The 22,569-nt window shown below is 44.4% G+C and overlaps 1 protein-coding gene across 2 annotated transcripts in view; it reads right to left on the minus strand.

The window, feature by feature from the left end:
* Nucleotides 1-1,296: 1,296 nt before the first annotated feature.
* Nucleotides 1,297-22,569, minus strand: part of znrf3 (zinc and ring finger 3) — a 61,426-nt gene continuing 40,153 nt past the window's right edge. Inside the window, exons 3-8 of one of the 2 annotated variants that reach the window (XM_084024691.1) lie at nt 12,017-12,091; nt 9,731-9,862; nt 8,758-8,865; nt 7,184-7,351; nt 4,933-5,035; nt 1,297-4,838 (exon numbers count right to left, since the gene is read on the minus strand). In XM_084024691.1, coding sequence (XP_083880817.1) covers nt 3,088-4,838; nt 4,933-5,035; nt 7,184-7,351; nt 8,758-8,865; nt 9,731-9,862; nt 12,017-12,091 — 2,337 coding nt within the window. In that variant the 3' untranslated portion in view covers nt 1,297-3,087. Of the gene's footprint in view, nt 4,839-4,932; nt 5,036-7,183; nt 7,352-8,757; nt 8,869-9,730; nt 9,863-12,016; nt 12,092-22,569 lie in introns of both variants that reach the window. The other variant, XM_084024690.1, reaches the window with a different exon arrangement.

The following is a 22,569-nucleotide window of genomic DNA, read 5'->3' on the forward strand; positions in this document are numbered from 1 at the left end:
CATACTATAGCATGTCGAAAAAAAAGTGAAAAATCGACAAAATTCATCAAATGTTGTAAAAATGATTTAAAAGTCATAACATTTGCTTGTATATCACGTATCAATCAAAGTCTGAGTGTAGTGAGTGCAAAACAGTCATAAAAAGGCTTAGGCATGGCACACAGGTGGTTGAGTGGTTAAAGCGCATGCCATTTACTCATGTACGCATATCTGCAGCAGACTAAGGTTCGAATCCCGGAAGGAGGTCCTTTGCTGCATGTCACATTCCCCTCTCTCTCCCATGTTTCCTCTCTGTCCACTGCTAAATAAAAAATTGTCTATGCAAGAAAATCACCTTTTTTTAAAAAAAAAGCCTTAATCATATTGTGAAAAAAGTAATAGTATAGCATGTCAAAAAAAAAAGTGAAGAATCGACAAAATTCATCAAATGTTGTAAAAATGATTTAAAAGTCATAACATTTGCTTGTATATCACGTTTCAATCAAAGTCTGAGTGTAGTGAGTGCAAAACAGTCATAAAAAGGCTTAGTCATATTCCCCCCCCCCCAAAAAAAAGTCATACTATAGCATATCGAAAATGTTTTTAAAAATCGACAAAATTCATCAAATGTTGTAAAAATGATTTAAAAGTCATAACATTTGCTTGTATATCACGTGTCAATCAAAGTCTGAGTGTAGTGAGTGCAAAACAGTCATAAAAAGGCTTAGTCATATCCCCCCCCCCCAAAAAAGTCATACTATAGCATATCGAAAATGTTTTTAAAAATCGACAAAATTCATCAAATGTTGTAAAAAGGATTTAAAAGTCATAACATTTGCTTGTATATCACGTGTCAATCAAAGTCTGAGTGTAGTGAGTACAAAACAGTCATAAAAAGGCTTAGTCATATTCCCCCCCCCAAAAAAAAGTCATACTTTAGCATGTCGGGCATTTCCTTTGCTGGAGAAGAGTTTCGAGGACTGGTTGAATCATGGAGGATGCAGGTTTCTACTACACTAAAAAAATGCCTCTGTATCTGTGGTATCAGTGTTGTTATTATCAGGAATACAGGCAAGTGGGTTAAACAATTTAAGTGTTGTTCGTTTTTTAGCTTCTCCATTTGGGCAGCAAACAACTACCACAAAATTGTAGAAAGCACAGCGTAACAATGTCACTATGAGAGGGTCCGGGGAGAGAGGATGTCATGTATAGATTGTAAAGCCCTGTGAGGCATATTTGTCATTAGTCACTGTTGGATATATACATTGGATTGAATGTGGAATGCAGATAATAGAAAGGAGGACGCCACAACATGAGTTACTTGAATAAAACTGTATATTTTACAGATCTTTGTACACTTTAATTACAAAACTCTATTGTACTAAAGTTTTAAAATCAGTTTTTTGGTCAGAGAAGATTTAATCGTCTTGTGTGCAATTACCATGTATATACAAAGTCTCATGTTAGTGATTTTTCTCAAAATAAAAAGCAACCCAATAACTCAAACGTTCATACACTCTGAACATAAGACATGGCTTAAAGATAAATATATTAGTAAATAAATATTCAGAGAACATATTTCCATTTATGAAATGTGTTTGCTATACAGGTACAGAAATATACACGGATTGATTTCTAGCCGTTTTTAAACATTTGTAATGGTAATGACAGAAAATAATTATATTCTTAAAAAAATTAAAAAATATTAATTTTTGTACACATTTTAATCTTCTTTAAGTGCTAGAAACAATAACAAAAAAAATTAAATAGTGACTCAAGTACCCCAAAATGTTATATTTGCAGTAGGTACATATCTCTATGCAAAAGGCAAGATTAGATTCTCACTTGATTACAGCAATGGGTTAACTTATAAATAGGGTTATTTCAGAAAGTTTTCCTCTGTGTAGAGAATGTGTATATTTCATAGAAACAGTATAAAAACAGTCTGCAGGACAAACAGAAAGGCATGAATGACAAGCATTGATATCACGAGTATGTATTATGCATGGCACGATATGATTCAAACGGATACACTGTGGTATGTATAACTGCATCGTAAAAAAAAAAAAAAAAAAGTCACAGTACAATAAGGAACCCTTATGAAATATGAGTCTTTTCCAGCTACTTTCCTTTGGCCTTTTGATACATGCTAGAATCGTTTTATAGATATTTATTAGAGCATGCCTCATTGAGGAAATTGGGTAAGTGACAGCAAAAATACACGTTTTCAGGGCTTCCTAACTAGAGGTAGAGTGCTAAACTCTACTTCTGACGACATCTACTGACCCCGAGACACTGTCACTTTAGACCGAAGTTCAAATAAAAGCGGTGCAGTGTGTTTTACGATATTGCTACAAAATCTCATACAGGTAGGCCACTACTGGACAGAAGATGCACTGTATGAAACAAATTCTGTATTATATTGAATAGAGACCAGTGTCAGCCTTGCATTCACATTTCTACGTATTTTTCTGTAATATATAGCTTCTTCTCCTCAGAGAACTGTGTGGGTCACAGATGCTTTAGAAAGACCCATTTCCCTGCTTTTGAATTAAAGGAAAAAAAAAAAAAAAAAAAAAAAAAACAATCATGTCTTTCTGTTTTGGTATAGCTATGTCCGTACAACCTATTTGAGTTGGTGGTTGAAGCTTTGTAGGCAGTCAGTGTTCATGTGCGCACATATACATGTACATGCAGATGTTTGTGAATTAAGGGTGTAGCGGGGAAAAAAAAAAAAAAAAAAAAAGCTGGGAGTCTAGATATGTTGTTCTTGACAAAATCTGATAAAAATCTTACAAGAAACGGGGCCTGGATTTATTTAGCCCGACCCTTGATGGCAGCAAATAGATGCCAATACCAACCTACTTCTAGTTTCAGTTCACAACCTCCATCCATACGTGTAGACGTTTGTGGCCACAGGAATTAACTTGATACACTGTCTAGATACGACAGGCCATTTCAGTAGAAATCCACACAATCGAAGATGATAACATTCAGCGCTCGGAGAGCAAGGTTAGAACAAGGCAGCTGAGGATTTCAAATGATTGACTGACTGATTCGGTACCAAATACATACTCTTGACTGAGTCCCTTCTCTCTGGGCTCAAGTTCATATACCCAGACCCCCCTCATGTGTACTAGTACTGCTTCCCAATGTAGTGGGGCTTGCAGAGAGCTGAGGGTGAAACAGGGCCCGGGTCTCTTCCTCCTGAGGGTATGGCTGACCTCTAAACTGTCCTGAGGTGAAGTACCCCTCCCTGGGCTCGTGTCGCTCCCCTGTCCGCACCTCTGCTTCCACTGTGACACTAATGGGCAATAAACTGCTTTGGGTCTCTGCCCCTGTGCCCACTTCACAATCTGTGTCCTCAGGAATTATGGGTATTCTCTGGTTGAGTTCGCAGCAGCCTTGTCCAGAGCAGGCCTCCGAGTCTGCATGTGCATACTGCACATTAACAGCGTAGTCCTCGGTGTAGCGCCCCGTTGTGGCCCTGTGCACCTTCATCTCTTTGTAGAAGCAGCAAGGCAGCCCTTCGTAGCTCACCTGCTCTGAGGAAGGGCACATGTGCTCGGGAGCAAAGTAGTTTTTGGAGGCGCCGCTCTGAAAGTCCACCCCTCTATGAAAACGCCCCATGGCCAGAGGCGCAGCTTGGTCCGAGTCCTGCCCTTTGCACTCCACATTGGGAGGAAGCACCTCAAAGCAGCAGCTACAGGCTGCAGCTCCGAGCTCCCCCGACTCCTCCTGCGCCCCTTTCCCCCTGTCTGCTCCGGTGGCCTCTGGAGCCCCGGCTGAGGTAGTGCTAGTGTTGCTGTTCTCCCTGGGTTCCAGTGATGAGCGACTGCTGTAGCTGGGCCCCAAGCTGCAGTTGGAGAGGTGGTCCCCCGAGTTATATCCCGAAGCTCCAGGAGGGAGCTGGAGGCAGTCATGTCCCAAGGGAACAGGGGAAGAAGAGTCATCTGCAGGAACTGCGGTGCAACCGGCAGCCCCTGCTTCCCCCACTGAGCCCCTGCACGGACTCTTACTCCGGTAGATGTAAGGATCGTAGTCACTGCTCAGCGAGCTGCGGAAGGTAGAGCAACTACCGTACACCCCCTGGTTGCTGACCTCAGTACAGTCCAACATGGAGTCGCTGGAGGAACAGTGGCACTGGCCTGAACTGCTGCTGCTGCTGTCACTGCCAGGACAGTCAGCAAGGTAACCACTGCACACTGAGCGGTGGCCATGGTAACAGCCCAGGCCAGAGGTGCTGCCGTTATCACCTATCCTCGAAGAAGAGGCAGGTGCCATGTGTACCACAGTGGGGTATAACAGCCCCTGCTGAAAGGCCCTGCTGTGGTGGCCCTTGTGGGCCCCTCCTGCTCCACCAAGCTGCCCTGCCATAGCGAGTCCTTGGCCACCTTCAGGCTGCTGAGGGAAAGTCAACCCCTGAAAATAGTAGTGCTGGTACATTGTCTCGTACTGCGAGAAGCAGGCTGCTCGGGAAAAGTTGCGCCCATGGAACTTGGGTCGTTTAAAAGCAGCGTGATGCGGCTGTGCTGGGTAGGAGGGGGGTCCCCGGTGCTCTAATCCACAGTGGTGGGGGTTGAGTGAGTGGTCCAGGTGGAGGGCGGGGTGGTAGCTCCGAAGAAAGGCAGACGTCGACTGGGGTGGGTACAGACCTGCAGGATCTGGGTGCTGGTCCACAGTGAGCATGGTGATGGGGTTGCCATGGGGATCCATGCTGGTTCTGGTTGGGTAGGCTGTCACCTGGCCAGCACGGTGCACCCTGCCTGGATAATGGACTGGCAGCACCACACGCTGCCGGCCGTGGACCGGGTTGCCAGGGTCCATGCATGCTGGTCCTGGATTTCCCTTCTTTTGCTCTGCAAAAAAAAAAAAAAAAAGAAAATGAGCCTTTCTGTTGAGTATTTATCTGAACATCAAAGCTAAATCTTCAGAAGCCGTGCACCAACTCACCGATGATGTTGTGTCTACAGTGGGGACAGGTGTGATGCTGGAGCAGCCAGGGGTCCACACATTTCTTATGAAACCTGTGAGCGCAGGGGATAACTCGCAGCTCCTGTAGAGGAAAACAAGAATTAATAGTCAGACTCCACCTGTACTGTCATTTACAAAGCAAATACAGTAAGGACGAATGGAAAAGAATGTCTGGGCTACATATCAAATTACTGTGTTTTGATTTTCAGTTACATTGATGATCATTTTGGAACTTGTATTTAAAGGAGTGGAATATCCAAGTCAACTGTTGCTGGAGGAAAATTTGTGCTCATCTTACTTATTCGTTAATTTACGGATCTTTGATCTGAGAGCACCTATTAATGAAATTTCTAAAGATTTCATTTAAAATAAAAGGGAAGAAGTTGAGCCTCATTTCTTCCAAACAACAAATGCAGTGCATTAATGATGAGGTCATAAAATTAATGAAAAGGGTCTCCAAAGCGGTCTCAAAAGAGGTGTTGAATTTAAAATCAGGATTCCTGCAAAAATTGTAAATAAAAGCAACAAAAAGCTGCTGCATACATGATGCATGACAAACGAAACAGGGTTTAAGTCCTCAGACTGTGAAACTACGTGGTTGAGAGTGGCCGAATGTCCACAAGGTGGCAGCAAAGCTGCACGGAACTGTCAATTGTGTTCTTCATCTGGTTTTCACCTCTGAGGAGCCAACTTTACATCATGCCACAAACCCAAATCTTAAAGAGAGGCCACACCACAGTACAAACACTACTTTGATGCTCAATGTCACAACGTTCTGGGACAAAACAAACAAGAGGCTAAGCTTGAGGATTGATATGAAAAGAATGCAACATTTTGTATTCAAGTAGAGAATTGGCATGAAGGAATTCCAAGAGCCAACAGCAGGAGCGCTACGAGTGTGAATTATTATATTCTTCTGCTTTCAGAGCTCTTTCACTGCCATAAACACGTCGCTCTATCGCTTAATGTGACTCATCTTTGGGCTTTTTCCACCCAACCTTTTGTTGCTTGGTTCACTGCTCAAAAAGCGCTTTGATGCCATTCAGCCTTTTATATCGCCACTTCCTCTGTGCAATCCTGGCGCCGTGCTTTGTTGTGTTTTCTTCTCCTCCTTAGCGAAGAGACACACAACCACAAAAACACACATACACCAACTCTGTCCCCCTGGGAAACGGGGGTTTGTCCCTGCAGCGTCCGTGTCAAGGATGAGCAATGCTGTTCCAGTAAAGCCTCAAAGTCCAAGATTAGGACGCATATTCTTGACAGTGACTCCTTTTAAGGCTTAAAGAAGGCCACACTGCAGAAAAACAGGAAGCACAATCGCAACCCAATGCACTCTGGGTACCGTAATCTCTACAGGTGCTCTCAAAGACTGAGCTAAACATCTGAAAAGGCGCCGGAAAGAGCGTCACCAGGATCGTGGGACTGCGGTCCCCGAGCACATCAGGGGAACTTCCATTCTATTGTCCGCAGAAGTGCATTATGTTTCATGTGTGCAGCATATGTGATGAAAAGAAAACAAGCTCAGTGGGTGGATGAGCACAGCAACACTCGCAGTTTGGAGGTTTGACTCCCACACGGTTGGGATAAAAAGCTGCCAGTAGTGTTATTTCTGTGTTTGTGTCGGTTATGTGTCAGGGATGGTTACTCAAAATGTTCCCCAGTTATATCATTACTTTCTCCTATTTTGTTTTGACAATGATCATTTTTGCTTTTATTTATTAATTTATAGATTATAATAAGGAACAGCTCAAATTTCGATTGGGTTTTTATGTCCCTAAACATAAAAAAGTGCTTCCTGTTGCAGGACGATACCATTAGCAACAGTTCCCAAGGAGCAAACAGAGCAAACGATGCATGTGGCAAACGAAAACGAAGACCTGTTTTTTTTTCGTTTTAACCAATGTTCTCTTATTTGAGAGAGTCAGAATAATGTTGACATTTTCTTTTGTCTTGAAATCTCAAGAGCCTGATTGATTCAATATGGGTAAGTATAGCAAACAGACACTTGAGACGGTTTGGAAGTTTGTCTCCAACGTGAGGTATTAACAGTTAAGTGATTAAGTGATTTGCCACTTCTTTGCAATAGCTACCAATACACCCATATAGTGAAGCACAAGCACAGTTTTTGGCAGTTAATACCATTTGCATCACACCGTTTTCATTATGAAAGTCCCCAAAGCAGACAAAGTCATGAATTCAATCAAAAGGACAAGCGTCCTCTTCTTACCTCCCCGTCGATGTACTTTTCCAGACAGATGGCGCAGTCGGAGGTGGAGCTGCTGCTCAGCGAGTCCGAGGCTCCACAGCTGCTCTCGCGCTGGCCCTTCCCTTTGGCCTTGAACTTTCTCGTCTCCATCTTCTCCAAGGCCTGGATGGCCATTCTGTTCATGGAGCTCTGTGTCGGGGAGGAAGGTGGGACAGGGTCAGCCGGGGTTAATCGAGTCTTGCTGCATGTTTGAGGAGCCACATTTGACTTTAATGAAAGAACCCTTCAAAGCGCAATAGAACTGGACATGAAAGGCAACGACCACGCAGCCAAAATAGGACATAAAAAAATGACTTGTCAGAAGACTTAACTAATGGTGATGGTGTATTAAAGTAAACATCCCGTTTAATCGCTATGCATCAGGGACGGCAACTTTGGATCCATGTTCCTCTGCTGATGTTAATGAGAGAAGGCGGACGTTGCCATGATTCAGACTTCCCTCTTGTACATCATTTTACAATGTTTGACTGATGCATTAGCAACTCTCTCCGGCTCCGACTCTCCGGCCCCTTTTCTATCTCTAATCTGTTCTGTGTTGCCTGAAAAATGTTACTTATTAAAAGGATGGTGATTGATAAGTTGATACACACACACAACCAATTATTAGATTACATAAACTAAATGTGTACCAGACAAGGGGAGATATAGCAGCCACCGCCTCGACTGCATCGCTCATGTAAAAGAGTTATTTATGCCCAGGCTTTACTTGAAAAAAACAAACAAATAAACAAACAAAAAGGGTCTCTGGAGGGTGTTTCTGCCTTCATGTAGCCTCACAACTAGATAACTGAAGACTTTTTAAGGCCATGTGGACATCCTGGTCAGCAACAGAGCTTGGCATGGAAGTCATTTCTCATTGAGGAATCCTTCACTAAACCCAGAGTATTCTACTGGAGATCTACTGACATCGGAGATGCAAATATTAATACTGTGTCCATAATATTTACTCCACAAGATTCATTTTTCACATATTGGGAAAGAGAGGGTTGTTACATGTGACAAACACACACACACACACACACACACACACACACACAGGCAGGATTACACCTGTCTTAACGGATGCCGCTACAGGTTTTCTGCTCCACCGCGACGCCTCCGTGTGTTTGGCTCCGACCTCCTCTCCACGTTAATTAAATGCTAATCCCGATTCATCTGCCAAACATAAGCCTCCACTGAGAGCTTTATGTCGACCCACGGGGGCAATCAATCAACAACTCAAAAAAAAAAACGAGGCACGGTGCCACGGATTTGGGTGTGTTTTCTTTGAGAGGCACACGTCACTTTTGGGCCTGTGTGACTCAAACCGGGGTCGATGAAGTTTCTCAGGTTGTTTTTGGTCTAGTGGCGATGAGTAGACAGACACAGAGACTACGTTTTTATGGTCTAGGTCCTCTGTCTCAGACGAAGAGGATTTTATTTCAAGACCGGTCAGAAGCACAACGGCAGCGATATCACTAAATTCCTTGTGCATTTTGGTCCTGACTCGGTTTCGGGTTTTGGTGGTCTGGACTACAGCACGGGTAGACACTAACCTGGCTTCTCCTTTGCTTGAGTTTGATCTTGATGAGCAGAATGAGGCAGACCAGCGACACCACCACGAAGAAAGCCAGGAAGATGCCCATGTCAAAATATTCCGTGGGCTGCTGTGGGAAAGGAGGGCAAGAGAAACACATCTGTCAAATAATCTTCACACGCAGCTGGTTGAAGGGGCAGCTACAAACAGTTCATTTTATTGATGCAGGATGTTAGCTTGATGACGTGCCTCATTCATATATTAGAATATATATATATATATATATATATATATATATATATATATATATATACACATGGTTGTACTCAGTTAAAGTGTTATCTTCCTGAGCCGAATGGTTGATAACCCGACAGACGATCACTCCTCAAATATTTTGATAATCGATCACTTTTCAAGTAAACGTGCCCAGCATTATGTGGTTCCAGTTTCTCAAATAGGGAGGATTTTAAATTATGATGGAATTCATCAGTTGGAGCCCGACTGAAGAGTCAAGACAAGAAAAAAAAGAGCAGATTTGATGATTGTGTGGTTTCTCGAGAGCTATGTGACTTAAGTGGGTGATGATTTCCAATAAATCAACACCCAAACAAGTGATCAGAACTCTCTGAGAAATATGTCATAGGGCAGTCCGTTCTCTCGGGGTTTCATTATGTCAAGTTATTTGACCTCAAAGTGTGCTGGAGCTCTTCATCAAATATTCAGAGCAAACAAACAGCTCTTTGAATGGCTGATATTAATCTCCCACAAAAAAAAAAGTGTCCTCGACCTCGGGGCAGTGGAGGGAAGAGAAGAAAGGAAAAGGGTCAGATTTCACAGCTGGAATTTTCGTTTGTCTTCACATCTAAAAACTTCTCAGCGCCGTTTGTTGCGCGGGCCTCACAAACACGGCCTCTTCCTCATGTTCCTCACATGTGCCTTAGATTAGTCTCACGCACACGCGTGCGGTTGGGAGTTTTGGCGTGTGCGCTTACCCTCGGGGGTCTGTGTTGTATCCGAGCGCGGGCCACTTTCTGCTTGTTGACGATGTTCATCAGCTTGACGGCGTCATTGCCCTTCACGTAAACCACCGGCCGCTTCAGGGGATCCTCGCCGACCTGGTTGAGCTGAGCAGAGAGAGAAGACTTGTTAAAACAAATGCTGTTTAATGTCTTCTGAGGCATTATGGGACATGTGATGGGATGGAACCAGGGGCTCGCTGCACAGGGTGCTGATGTGGTATACGCCACGAGGCAAGTCACTCGCAACAATTCAGTTTTTCATTCCTATAAATGCTTCTTTAATGTAGTCTTCATTGAATGTGCTGATGAATTGCAGAGTGTACGGGTGAGTGTGTGTGTGTGTGATCATCTAACTTTAGAAAAAGCTGACCTCTGCAGTCTCCCGTGATTGTCTGAGGTCGTGTCTGAAATCACTCATTCAGCCTGCCTACTCACTACACAGGGAGTTCTATGCAGAGGACTGATATACTGAGTTCACTGGCAAAAAAATAATAATTCAGACACTACTCAGCAGAACAACCTAACCCAGGGGGGGATAAGCACATTTTACCAAATGAATAATTAAATACAAAAGGAGTTTGTGGCCATTTGAGGTGTGTTGCTCTGCTAACATTTAATATTATCTATTAGCGCCACAACTTTCTCTCAAAACTCACTGCTCTCTCTACCCTCTCCTTGTATGCAATGCATGATGGTATACAGTGGGATACTATTCTCACTTAACATGCAGACAGCAATACATCATGGCGAACTCACTAGATAGTGAGCAGAGAGGGAGCCTTAATGTCGTTTCACGTGTTGGCTATCATGTACGCCATGAACTCCACTTCTACCAACTCGGGGAAGAATGACCTCGAGGCTCCAGACGTGGAAACTGTGGTCGCAGTTTGCCCGAGGGAGCCGGAGGAAACCGTCAATGAAGAGTACGTTCTGGCTTTTGAGTCAGTTGACATACTCGTCTGCTAGCTGGAATCTGTAATTTGAAAAGCCCAAGGGAAATACCGAGGATATTCGCATTTCTATTTCTTCTGCTGCCGTCATGTTCTCCAGTGAAATACTGTATGTTTCTGGTTTAAAAGTATAGACTTTGAAACTTTTGATCTTTTCACTTGAATCTCGTTCCGCCTTTGAGAGATGAGTCCACCGAGACTCGAGCTTGGCCTCTAACAAACAATACACCATTAAGAAGTACACACTATAAGTCCTTTCAAGAAAAAAATCCTTACTGTTAAAGAAAGTTGATCACAAACTCAACTTTACCCCAAAACTAAAGTGTTTCAGCATTTGGCCTCACATTAAAGTATAAACTGAGACAACAAAAGGAGGTTGAGTACATGACTTTATAAAGCTTCTCTCTCCTGATTTCAGCCACGGGACCTTAATTCTCACAGAGCTCCTCCTCCCTGCCCCTCGGCCTTGTGGGTCCTGTCTCTGCTGATCGGGCCGCTCTGACTGGAAAAGCCTCTCGGGGGAATTTAACACAGCCGCCCAGCGCTGCCTTTCATGTGGGCTCCGCGCAATCCCTTTTATCTCTCAGCTACGAGCTTTACGACCCAGCGGCAGAGAAGAGGAGGCGAGGAAGGGAGGGGGGAGAAGAAGAAAAAAAAAAAAACCTGCAAGTCCAGACGTGGTGTGGCGAGGATGAATACCACAGGAGAATTCTTGCGACCAAGGTGCAACTTGTGTATTAAAACCTTTTAACAGCAAAGAAAGAGAGGAGGAGGAGGACGAAGAAGGAGGAATGTCTGGATCTGTGCGACAAGAAATACACTTTGTTCTTACTGTAGCCCATGTGCACCGACCCCCCCACGGCCCAAAATGTACACTCAAAGACAGATCCCAATAGTCTCAGGGGATGAGATAAAGTGCGCTACCTGTGCAATTATGGGCTCAACAGAGTTTGGTCACGGTCTAGTGAAAGCTGAACCTGGATATCCATTTTCAATGCTGTCAGACGTGCAGTGCAGTCCTCCAAACGCAAGTTACAGAGCTCAAGGGCCCAGAATGGTGGAATAAGTGAGGCAGATCCACATGCTTTTGAACAGAACTATAGATAGAAAGATCATTGTTTGTACAAACACACACCCACACACACACACACCCACACACACACACAGTCAGAAGGGCAGGGCATGCTGCTGAGCTTTCTTCAGCTTTCAGCAGCGCGTCTTTTTAAGACAGATTTAAGAGACGGATTGGAGCGTTTCGGTGTTGCTGCAGCGTGATCATGTGGATGTCTGGGTAATCTCAGGTACAAACCTGGTCGATGGCATCCGGATTCTCCGACACGTCGAAGATGACGGCCGTGGCTCCCCGCTGCACTGCTCTCTTCGCCTGCAAACACGGGACGAAAGCGGTCATTAGATATGTATTCGATAATAACAGTGGATGCATGGTCATTCCTGCAAGGCGCGTTTTCACAATGAAATCGGGGGCCACTAGAGGGAGTTCTCTGCCTGAGTGTAGCACCAGGTCATCTGGCATGAGCAAAGAAAAAGAGACAGAAAAAGCAACACAAGTAAACACGCTGTTGATAACATTTGGAAGGACGCACATGTGATCTATGTCTCCAGTCCTCTGAAGTCACCAGGAAGTACATCTGCACCGCATTACGCTGACGGCATGACAGAATGTAAAACAGTTGCATCCCCGTGTCAGGAAGTCATGCCCAGCCTGGCTCCGTGTGCTGCAACTCTGCAAGACGCGGAGCCGCATTCATGCACTCTCGGGAAAGTGGAATAAAGTTATCATTGATTTCCGACTGCTAAAAATGTGAAGCCTCTTTCATCTGAGAGCCGGGAAAGTCATAGCACAGAGGTCTTTTGAAGACTTCCGCTAAAGGGAAAAAGATAAAGGAAATGCTTGGCTCGGCAGAACCCAAAGTATCTCCTCGCAGAATCCAAATTGGCTTCCCAAAAAAAAAAGAAAGAAAAAAAAAAAAGTTCCTTTATCTAAACTGCTGCTTTCCCCTGCAACCCGTTCTCACCCCGCTTGATTTATGGCGCCCTATTTAGACAACGTTTTGATGTCTGCACTACATGATCTAAAATAGTGCTGCTGGGATCATATCCTGGTATTATCAAGAGCCCCTGGGTTGTTGCCAGCGCTCTTCATAACTGGAGGGAGGGGAGGGGGGGTTGTTAAGATCAAAGTGACAATGTACAGTGCTGCCGAGTGGCTAAAGAGTGTCATCGCTCCAGTCAGCAGGCACTTACAGAGGACACACAGGGAGGGAGGGAGGAGGAGGCACGACTGCTCTTTTCACAACATCAACAACAATGTTGAGCAAGTTTCCCGCATCTTTCGCCTCAGCTGATGAAAACCTGCCACTTTGATGAACCCATGATACACCACAGACTCTCAGGCACAGCCACAGGTTCCCCAACAGCCAGGAACTCCAAACGCTACATTTAAATTGCAACACGTGTCTAACTTCAGGCATTCACACACACGTTCATACACTGCTGGAAGAGGCCCACATGCAAGGTGCCACCTGCCCATCAGGATCTAACTCATTCACACACCGATTGACCTCGGGGTCAATTTGGTGTTCAGTATCTGGCCCAAGGACACTTTGACATGTGGACTGGAGGTGCCAGGGATCCAACCGCCGCTGTTCCGATTGGAGGACGACTCCCTCTACTGGACGGACGAGCAGTGTGAGCTCAAAACATTGTCAGCTCATTCTTCTGGGATCATTCAGTGATGCACATGCACTCCTCACGTGTCTCTCATTATTCAAGCCGTTTGTTATCAACTTGTCATGTCAGTTGTCTGACTTATTCAATAAACTGTTGTTTATTCCTCTCGACGTGTAATGTTCGGGTCTGTAAAATGGCCACCGTCGGTCCTGTGAGGTCAAAGTGACTGACCAACAGTCAAAAACACAATCACCTGCAGTTCAGATGATTCTAATTCCTGCTTCTTTAAATCGCATGTCAAGCTACAGACTTCCTCTCATCTAGTTGACAAATGGCATCAGATGTGATCGAAGTTTTCTCACTATTATTGCAACATAGTTACATTTCCTTTTCCACGGGGTTGTCGCATTGTTTCCCCCACTCCCTGTGTGCACCGCCAGTCTTTAGAAAGAGGTTAATGATTAAATATGTCTGTCCAAGAAGAAGCATACGCAGCTGAAGTCAACTCACAGCCTTGTATTGTTTAAGGCAGTCGACTTCTTTTTCCCTCCAAAGCTAGAGAGAGAACCAGAGGTATTTGCATTCTCCAGAATCAATAACAGAGTCAATCATTTTTTTTTTTTACTCGCCACACACACATGCATGGGTCTTCTTCACTGCAGGTAGCTTTGGTGGGACTACTGCTGCGTGGACAAGTCACAGCAGGAGGGAAATAGAAGCAAACTCACAAAAGGCTTTCGATATAAAAAAAAAAAAGGGGCCTGGTGAATGGACCACATTCAGAGAATTCAACTTTAAGTCAGCTTCAGGAAAACGTTAAGAATCATGACTCTTAACTCAAGTTAGTGAGCTGCGTCTCAATCGGATTTCCTCTTGGTTTAATCCACGGACAGAATGTGTATGAATCTGATTTTCATAGCTCATTAAAGACTAATTAACCCTGCAAACTGATTCGATCTTTCCCCCTGCAGTGTTTGAAAGCCTTGTCAAATACCAAAATGTTAGAACAGCGACACGCTATAAATACAGGCTCTTACAGCTTTCTCTCACGTCCTGCCTCCTTTACATAAACTGCCATTGCTCTTTTGTTTCTTCTTTTACTTTCCTACTTGGAAAGTTCAAAAGCGAGCAGAGTCAAATCTCGCTCGGCTTTTCCCTCTCACCCAGTTTTCTCTCAGCTCCACACTGCCAGGCTCCAGCCCCCCCCATTTAATTCAGCGCAAGTCTGCTCCTTTGATGTTAGCTCTCCCAGTAAATAATTAATAGCTCTTGGTAAGACGCTTTGAGAAGAAAGAGATCTCCCTCCTAAAGAATCTCCACTCGGGCAGGCCTGCGCTGCAGTGCAGGGACTTGCCTGACGACAACAAAAATGCAGCCACAGGCAAACTGGCTCTCTTAAAAAACATGACACATCTCCTTCCCAGCCCCATAAAAAAACGACAACCTCGGACACCAAAGACAAACTAAACATTTCAGTAAGGAAATGGGACTTTCGCAATAACCGGCGTATTGCTAATACAAGCCAACTGCATGTTCACGTTTTGTATTTTGTTTTTAAATTCTCTGCAATCGAGGGTCTATTCTTTCTTTGTTTTTGTTTCTAGTCACAATTGGAAAAATGTTTTCAAACTTTGTCATTTAAAAAGCAGCAATATACAGAATAAAAGCCTAACATTAAAGCTTATTGATGAAGCACAGAAATTAGGGTGAGTAAAATAATTTGAGAAAAAAAGGGAATAATGCTACATGTCGCACTGTTGAGCCTATAATTATCACCGCAGGAGAAATTCCTTCACGGCGATGAGGACCGACTCAAACGACACAGAGCTCCTGTGAGATATTGTGCAATCCCCTTTGAGACAGCGTTCAGTCCTCTGCTCCAAACTTAAAAAAAAGATGAGTAACACACTCGTACCTGTGTCAATGAGTTCAAACAGGAATGTTAAAAGCGCGTGTTCATGTACGCCAAGTACATTTTTCTGATGACAATTAGGTTATTTTACTTGCGTGGTACCCTAAATGCTTTTTGACATTCTTGTTGTGGTATTTTTAATTAAAAACATCTGAGTACTTCCTTCCCCACTGGGGACAAGCAGGAAGAATTTCTAGTTCCTTATCAACAGTATTTCTGTCACAGCTCTCCACACGTTGATTAGTAGTTACTCAAAAAAACAAGTCAAGGTGCAATCTTTGAGGAAAAAGTCAAAAGTATGAGACAAATAGAAGGGTGGACGTGGAGGAAGGACAGTCATCGACTGTGTCCTCTTGAGCTCCTTCAATCACTGCTGATCATTCTCTCAAAGCATGATCTCTGGCTTGATCAGTCAACGCTCAATAATCAGCAAAACTACGCAGGTACCTCTCAATACTGCCGGCTAAACAAGCTCCCCGCCGACTCCCAAGCATCAGAATTAGGGTACAATCTTCCCCGAGTGAACAAAAACCGCAGCAGAAAGTACTGAGAGGGCCCAGTCTAGACACAGAGGAAAATGAAAGCTATGTTTAGCATCCCTAAGTAAGCCTGCCAGCTTGTAACATCTGAGGGGGAGAAACTCTCACTCATCTGGAAAGAGACTTTTCTCACTGTATAGCGCTCACTTCCTGGTTCACGTGGACCGACGGCTCTCATATCAACACAGCAGCAAAGCGACGTGTAAAGATGTACACCGCTTCATCAGCAGATGCATAGGAAACAAGGGGGGGGGGTCATGTGCTCCCATGCAGACAGACGCACACCTGGATTACACCTGCAACATCTGGCCCACGCACTGGTGCGTCCATCACATCACTCCCTCTATGCTTCCTACTTTCTTCTCCTCCGCTCCCCTCCTTTCTCTTTCCTCCTCCTCTTCATGCTTTCCTTTCCCTCTCCGCACTGCTATAATTAAGGCAATTAAGTCTTCAGAAGACTCTCCACTGCTATTATGCTGTAATTTCATGTTGCCTCCTGGCTTTACGGTTTATTAAAAGATAAAGGCATACTTTCCTACCATGGATTTTCTCATATGTGGTCTCCCCCCCCCCCCTTCCCCTACACACTCTTTTTTTCTTTTCTTTTCTCCTTCCTCGCTCCCTCTCATAGCAGGCATGTGTGCCAAGACATTATTTACATTCAACTAAAATAAAATAAAAGTTTTCAATGTGGCTATGCGTCATCCGATTGGAAGCTTGTGCAGCCTGGGAAAATGAAATGAAAACTATGCTTGAAGCACCTCCTCCTGCTTTATTCTCCTGCACGTACTGTACTTTTGCACATGAAGTCATCTATGGTATCGTGCCATTCTTCATTACGCCAGGATTTAGTCACTTCACGCACACTTCTGATCTTCTACCGTTTGATGTTAACACTCCGCTGACAGACTGTTAATCTGTCATAACATTTCATTGTGCTTACAGATGCCTGGTATTGGCCGGGCGGCTTATAATCAACTGGTTTGACACCCTCGCCATGCTGGATCTGCTACCTGCTACGTCACCACAATGGTGAAATAAGGACTTTCCTGCTCCCACATAAACACTAGGCTGAAACCATATGAACTCAAATACCCCTATTTAACCCCATATTTAAGGTTTTGAATCACAGCGAGAAAATGTCACTGTTAGATTGCAGATAAAAAAAGTAATAAAAGTAATGTTTAAAATTGATTCATTGATTGAATGCTGTTAAGCCTCTGGCCGGAGCATTTTTCACATTTCCCGGGATGTCTAAGACCCCATTGCATAGAGGCTGCATAAAACCCGTTCATGAAGCACATCCACTTGTGCATCTCACCGGCAGAGGACGGGGGCCCGCAAGCCTCCTCGAGCCCCTCTCGGTTTCGGACGCCTTCGTATAAACCGACAGTTTACCGAACGTAAACACTCTCAGGGGGAAGAATCACTTGAAGCTCTCGGCGAGCTCAGTGGTTACCATTAATATCAAACCGTTTCAGGGATGAAATATGTTCAGTGAGGCGATCCGCTTTAAGGCTGAAGCACGTTCATTGATTTTTGACCATTAGTGGTGCTAGCGAACAGCTGGCCCGTTTACACGTCCAACAGAACCACAGCAACATTAGCATTCACTCTTCGTTTAGCTCAGTTTTGGTCTCCACCATCTCCTGAAAAAAAATATCTGGCTCTTTGGATGCGACAGTAGGTGTCCGTTTGCTGATGGCAGGTAGTGTACGGTGTGTTTATCAGATCTATAAAGATGTAGACCTGTAGGTATAGATATAGAGATATAGATACTGTAGAAAATACAGTAAAGCGTGGGCCGTAAACCAAAAACAATGAGCTAAGTGAGGCAGAAGAAATAACAGCCTGGATCCACAATGCAGGAGACAATATTACCACAGAAAAAAAGCTTTGTTTTCTCCAATTCAATTTCCTCCTTTCAAACCTCTTGATGCATATTCGATAAAGAGCTTAGAACAAACAACACATCAGAGAGTGATTTCCATCATCATCAGCTTCAAGTTGACGTCTCTTTAAAGATGAAAATCTCCACCATGAATTTGTGACATATCTGCCTTTTTTTTACCCTCTTCTTCACTTCGTCTTTCCCAGCCAGTAACCACCACTGACCCCCACCCCCACTTCTGTCTCCATCTCTGCCTCAGCGCACAATGTGAGGTGGCCATTCACCCACCATTGCATAACCAGAATTATACAAGAGAATTGTGCGATTGAAATGTGTGTATGTGTGTGTGTGAGGGGGCACCTCTAAGGGGGCCTACTGGAGGACCTTGGCATCGAGCCGGCCCCCATTAAAGAGTCGAGAGAGAGTGAGGTGTACTGGGGAGCACTTCCTCATCATGACGCCCATATATGGGCTGTGTTGCTATACTAACAAACCCTTCACACCAAGGACGATGTAAAAATGGAGTGCGTGGCGTGTGGATTTTGTGACTGCGATGCCCGGATGTTTGAGACATTGCGTCACGGTGGCAGGCCGTCAGGCTCACTGTTCATATGTCACCTTATTCATTTAAAAATATGTTTCAGGTGAGAAAGCAACTGATATGCAGCCAGTGAGTATTAGATTATTATAATATGCAGAACATTAGTATGCAATATACAACACAGCCGAGTCTTACTTTTCACTTTTATCCACTTTCTGTACCGGACCAAATCCTGACTTGTTTGAGCAGAAACGTTGAGATACGAGTAAACATGCCAAAGAGTGTTTCACCTAAATGAGCCTCCCTGTGATTTCAGTCCGTCCTTTACTTCTGAAAGTACTGAAATTATGTCATTGCCTATCCGAGTTTAAGGAGGGACATGAGTGAGTTATACATGCAAAAAGAAAAACCAAAACACACAATTTTTGGAGGAGGAAAACACTGTAAAACTGTGTTTGGTGGAAAGCATTCATCAGGGTTACGTAACGAAACATTTCAGAAACATTTCAACTCTCTTTCGGAGGAAACGATGCGGTTTTTATGATCTTGCAGACTGTTTTGGAACTTTCATCAAGCGAGTTGAATTTCCTCTTTTCAACCTTCCCTTGTCCGGCGCTTGTGTTTGGATGATACAACGGAACGGCGGGACTTTTCAGACGCGTGTTGTGAAGATATGATGAATAATGAACGACGGACGAGCCGAGTGCACCAAGCTCAACTAAACATCTTTCTGTCTAAATATACATGTTTGTCTTGCTTGTTGCGGCACCACATGCAGCATTTCCTGTCTCCCTCTGCCGGGTTTGATGTCTGGTGGCGTCGGGCACGCACGCTTACACCAACAACACGTATGAGTCGAGGACTGGCGCTAATGAAGAAGCCTTTCGGTCCCCTCTCCTCTCCGCTGCCCGCTGCTCTGCCCTGGTGAGACCAAACACCGGGGCCGGAGGAACGGACAACCACTAATTAAATTTCCTCCACTTTTCCTCTCCGTCCCTCCCATCTTGTTTTCTTACCGGTTTCGGGCTCGGGCCCTTTGTGATTCACAGGAAAACAAACATGCTTTCCGCTGGGGACAAGAATACTACTCTTTAAGGGCTTCATCTCCACTAGATGAAATTGACAGGAAGTCTCGGTTAGAAATGATTAGTGATAACCATTTTTTTTTTCTGGAGCAAAACATGATTAATTAATGATATTATCTGCAGTGATTAGTCCTACTGTCAGTCAAACAGCCCTTCATGTTTTCCCTCTGATTCAGTTTCAAAGAGCAGCATGCATGTCTGATATTTGATACATGAAGTAAGAGATAACTAAGACATTTGGATATAAGATTGTTTTTGTTGTTTTTGGTTACCTGAAGGTGGAAGAAATTTGTATAAATTCTAAATTACTGTACGTCTCAGGATAAGAGCTGTCAGAAGAAGAGGGGGAAGACAATAACGGCGAGGCAAGTAAAGACAGGCGGAACTAGATTTATGCATGCTGCAACTCTCCTGGCACACAGGTCAAGTTAAGTGTTTCTCTTAAAATGTCGAGGATACAGACAGTCTTGGATATGAAAACAGTAGGTCAGACGGATTTAGGAGATGTAGGGCTTTAAACAAAGGCTGTATTATTTTGCATGCAGTATGCTTTACTTTTAAAATCTTACTGGGAGTTTCTATTTTCTCCCAGTGGTTAACTTTATGTCCAGCAGCAGCATCAGTCTTTACAGATGATGCATTCAGAGGTACAAACTGGTCACGGGTGTTTTGGCAGCGATCAAACACACAAACTAGAAGAAACTTGCAAAATACGAGCCATCACACCACCTGTAAAAAAAAAAAGCAGCTACTTCCACCTCATACAGAACATAAAGGTGCACCTGCCACTGACGGATGACATCATCGACAGATCGATCAAGTTTAGCAACGTGCGTGTCGATTAGAATTACTTTGACAACAAAGTATCAGTTAAACACTGAAGAACTGGCTTTTTGACATTAACTACTACTAAATAAATCAGCAGTAGTAACGGCTCCCTTTAATCCAGGATGCTATAGTGTGAACATGCACTATAATCCAGATGTAGTCGAGCTGAGGCGTCTCACTATACGGCCACTTCCCTCCATCCCTTAATTCGTCTGCAGTCCTACGGTTTCCCTCTAATCTCTCTCTGCCTTGGAGCTGCTTTAGGAGACCATGTCCCTGCTTGTTGTTCCCTCCCTCCTAATACTCGACCCTGGTGCTGGTGGAGGGGATACGCTGTTGCCTGCTGTCTTCTTTCCCTGGGCAAACAAGGCAGAGCAGGTCAGGACTCAGCCCTAAAACCCCCATTTTGCCTCCTTTCCTCCAGTACCTCTGCCCCCCCGCTGTGCAGTCTGTCTCGCTGTGAGCCAGCAGAGGAGGCTGACATAACATTTGGTAGTTCCTTTCATTTCAGCAGATAAACACATAAAAAGAAAGTGGTGGAAAAGAAGCTGACTGGGTCCATCATTTCTTTTAAAAGGTGGATGAACTTTCCTCCACTCACTCCCCTGATGATATCCATCACTGTCAAAGCTGTATTGGGCAGCACATGTTTTGCCTTTTGATGACAGAATTAATGAGCAAAAGAAGCGTTCCAAGAAAAGATGCACAACTAAGCATCATTGTTGGACTCAAAATCTAAATGGATGCAGCAGAACCAAAGATATTGTCTTATGTTATTCCATGCATTCTTCATACATTACCCAGATCCCCATCGCCGACAGTTCAGTCGGAGATTTGGGTGAGTTATGCTAGCAGCGGATGCTAAGCTGCTAGCCTCAAGCAGAGATGAGGAGCAGGGTTACGGAGGTCTGGTAAACCTGCTTCTTTCGACCCCCAGATTTCTTTCCATTTCAAACTTGTAACTTCAGCCCAAAACAACGTTCAAGTGACATCACTTCCTCTAATTAAATAATAAGTACATAAATCCAATACACTTTTGTCACATTCAACAAATATCTCCTCCTAGTACGCCAACTTCCCTATCTGTGGGCGCTGGAAAAATGAAATGGGATGTTCCAGGTGGCTCTGTAAAGGTGAAACGAAGTGGATCGGACCGAGCCACTCGGGCTGCACCGAATATCACTATTTCCACTTTTCATGTCAACACACGAAGCATTTTGAGCTACTTTGAAAAGTAAGATTCTTTCAAAACAAACAAATCAAAATATTTCCTAATGTGGTAAAATCACCAAGGACAACTGCCATCCAGATGTCCCATCAAATTTTATTGTTATATTGGTCTCCAATAAATGTCCCTCCCGGTTCCTGCCAGGTGCATTCCCATTCTTGACCCCCTGCCCATCTCCATGTTTCTCTTTCGCTTCTTCCATTACCTCACTGTCTCAGAGCATGGGCAGCTCCAATGTCTCACTCTCTCACACACACACACACACACACACACACACACACACACACACACACACACACACACACACACACACACACACACACACACACACACACACACACACACACACACACACACACACACACACACACACACACACACACACACACACACACACACACACCTCCTCGTGCTGGGTACAACCTTGCCTCGCTGGCGGAGCATAAAAGAAAGTTCAGACCACGAGAGCAGGGTGACATTTTCACCCCCGCTAACTCTCCAGTAGAGGAATCGTCTGTAGTGGGAAGAGGCATCAGATTAGCGGTGCAGGACCAGGGGGGTTCAGTTTCCAGCTTCCGTGCCAGGCCGTGGGCCCGAGCCTTTAAGACAACATGGCCCCGACATACATGGCGGGGCGCGGGACACGGGGATTCTCATGCTCACAAGCACATTCCCCCACAAAGCAACGGGCTTAGACGGAGATGAAGAGAGACAAGACGTGGGTGGACGTCTGGTCCTATCTTTTTAAATCTAAGATTTACCGTTTCCACGGCTCATCTTTTGATCCAGCGCCTCCCCGTCTTCTCCGGGTGCAGTTTGACGGACAGGAGAGCTCTAGCTGCGGCTGGCGTCTCACTTTCAAATAACAATTGCGATTAAGGACAAAAATCAATGTCAGGGTGGGGAAAATGAAAGAAAAGAAACAACTAGCAACTTTCCTCTCATTTCCCCTCGTCTCTTCTTCTCCCTCTTTCTCCATTTTCTTCCCTCATCCTCCATCTCTCCATCTCTCTCATCGGGGTTCCTTTCTTCTCTCTTTAAATAGGGGCCTGAGCTGTGAAGTCTAATAATGGTCATTTGGCCTCCCATTGAAAACTGGGTAATTCGGCCCAGGGACGGCTCACTTTGAGCCACATGACACAAGGAG

The sequence above is a fragment of the Eutrigla gurnardus genome (assembly GCF_963514095.1).
Source record: "Eutrigla gurnardus genome assembly, chromosome: 13".
Classification (NCBI taxonomy): Eukaryota; Metazoa; Chordata; class Actinopteri; order Perciformes; family Triglidae; genus Eutrigla; species Eutrigla gurnardus.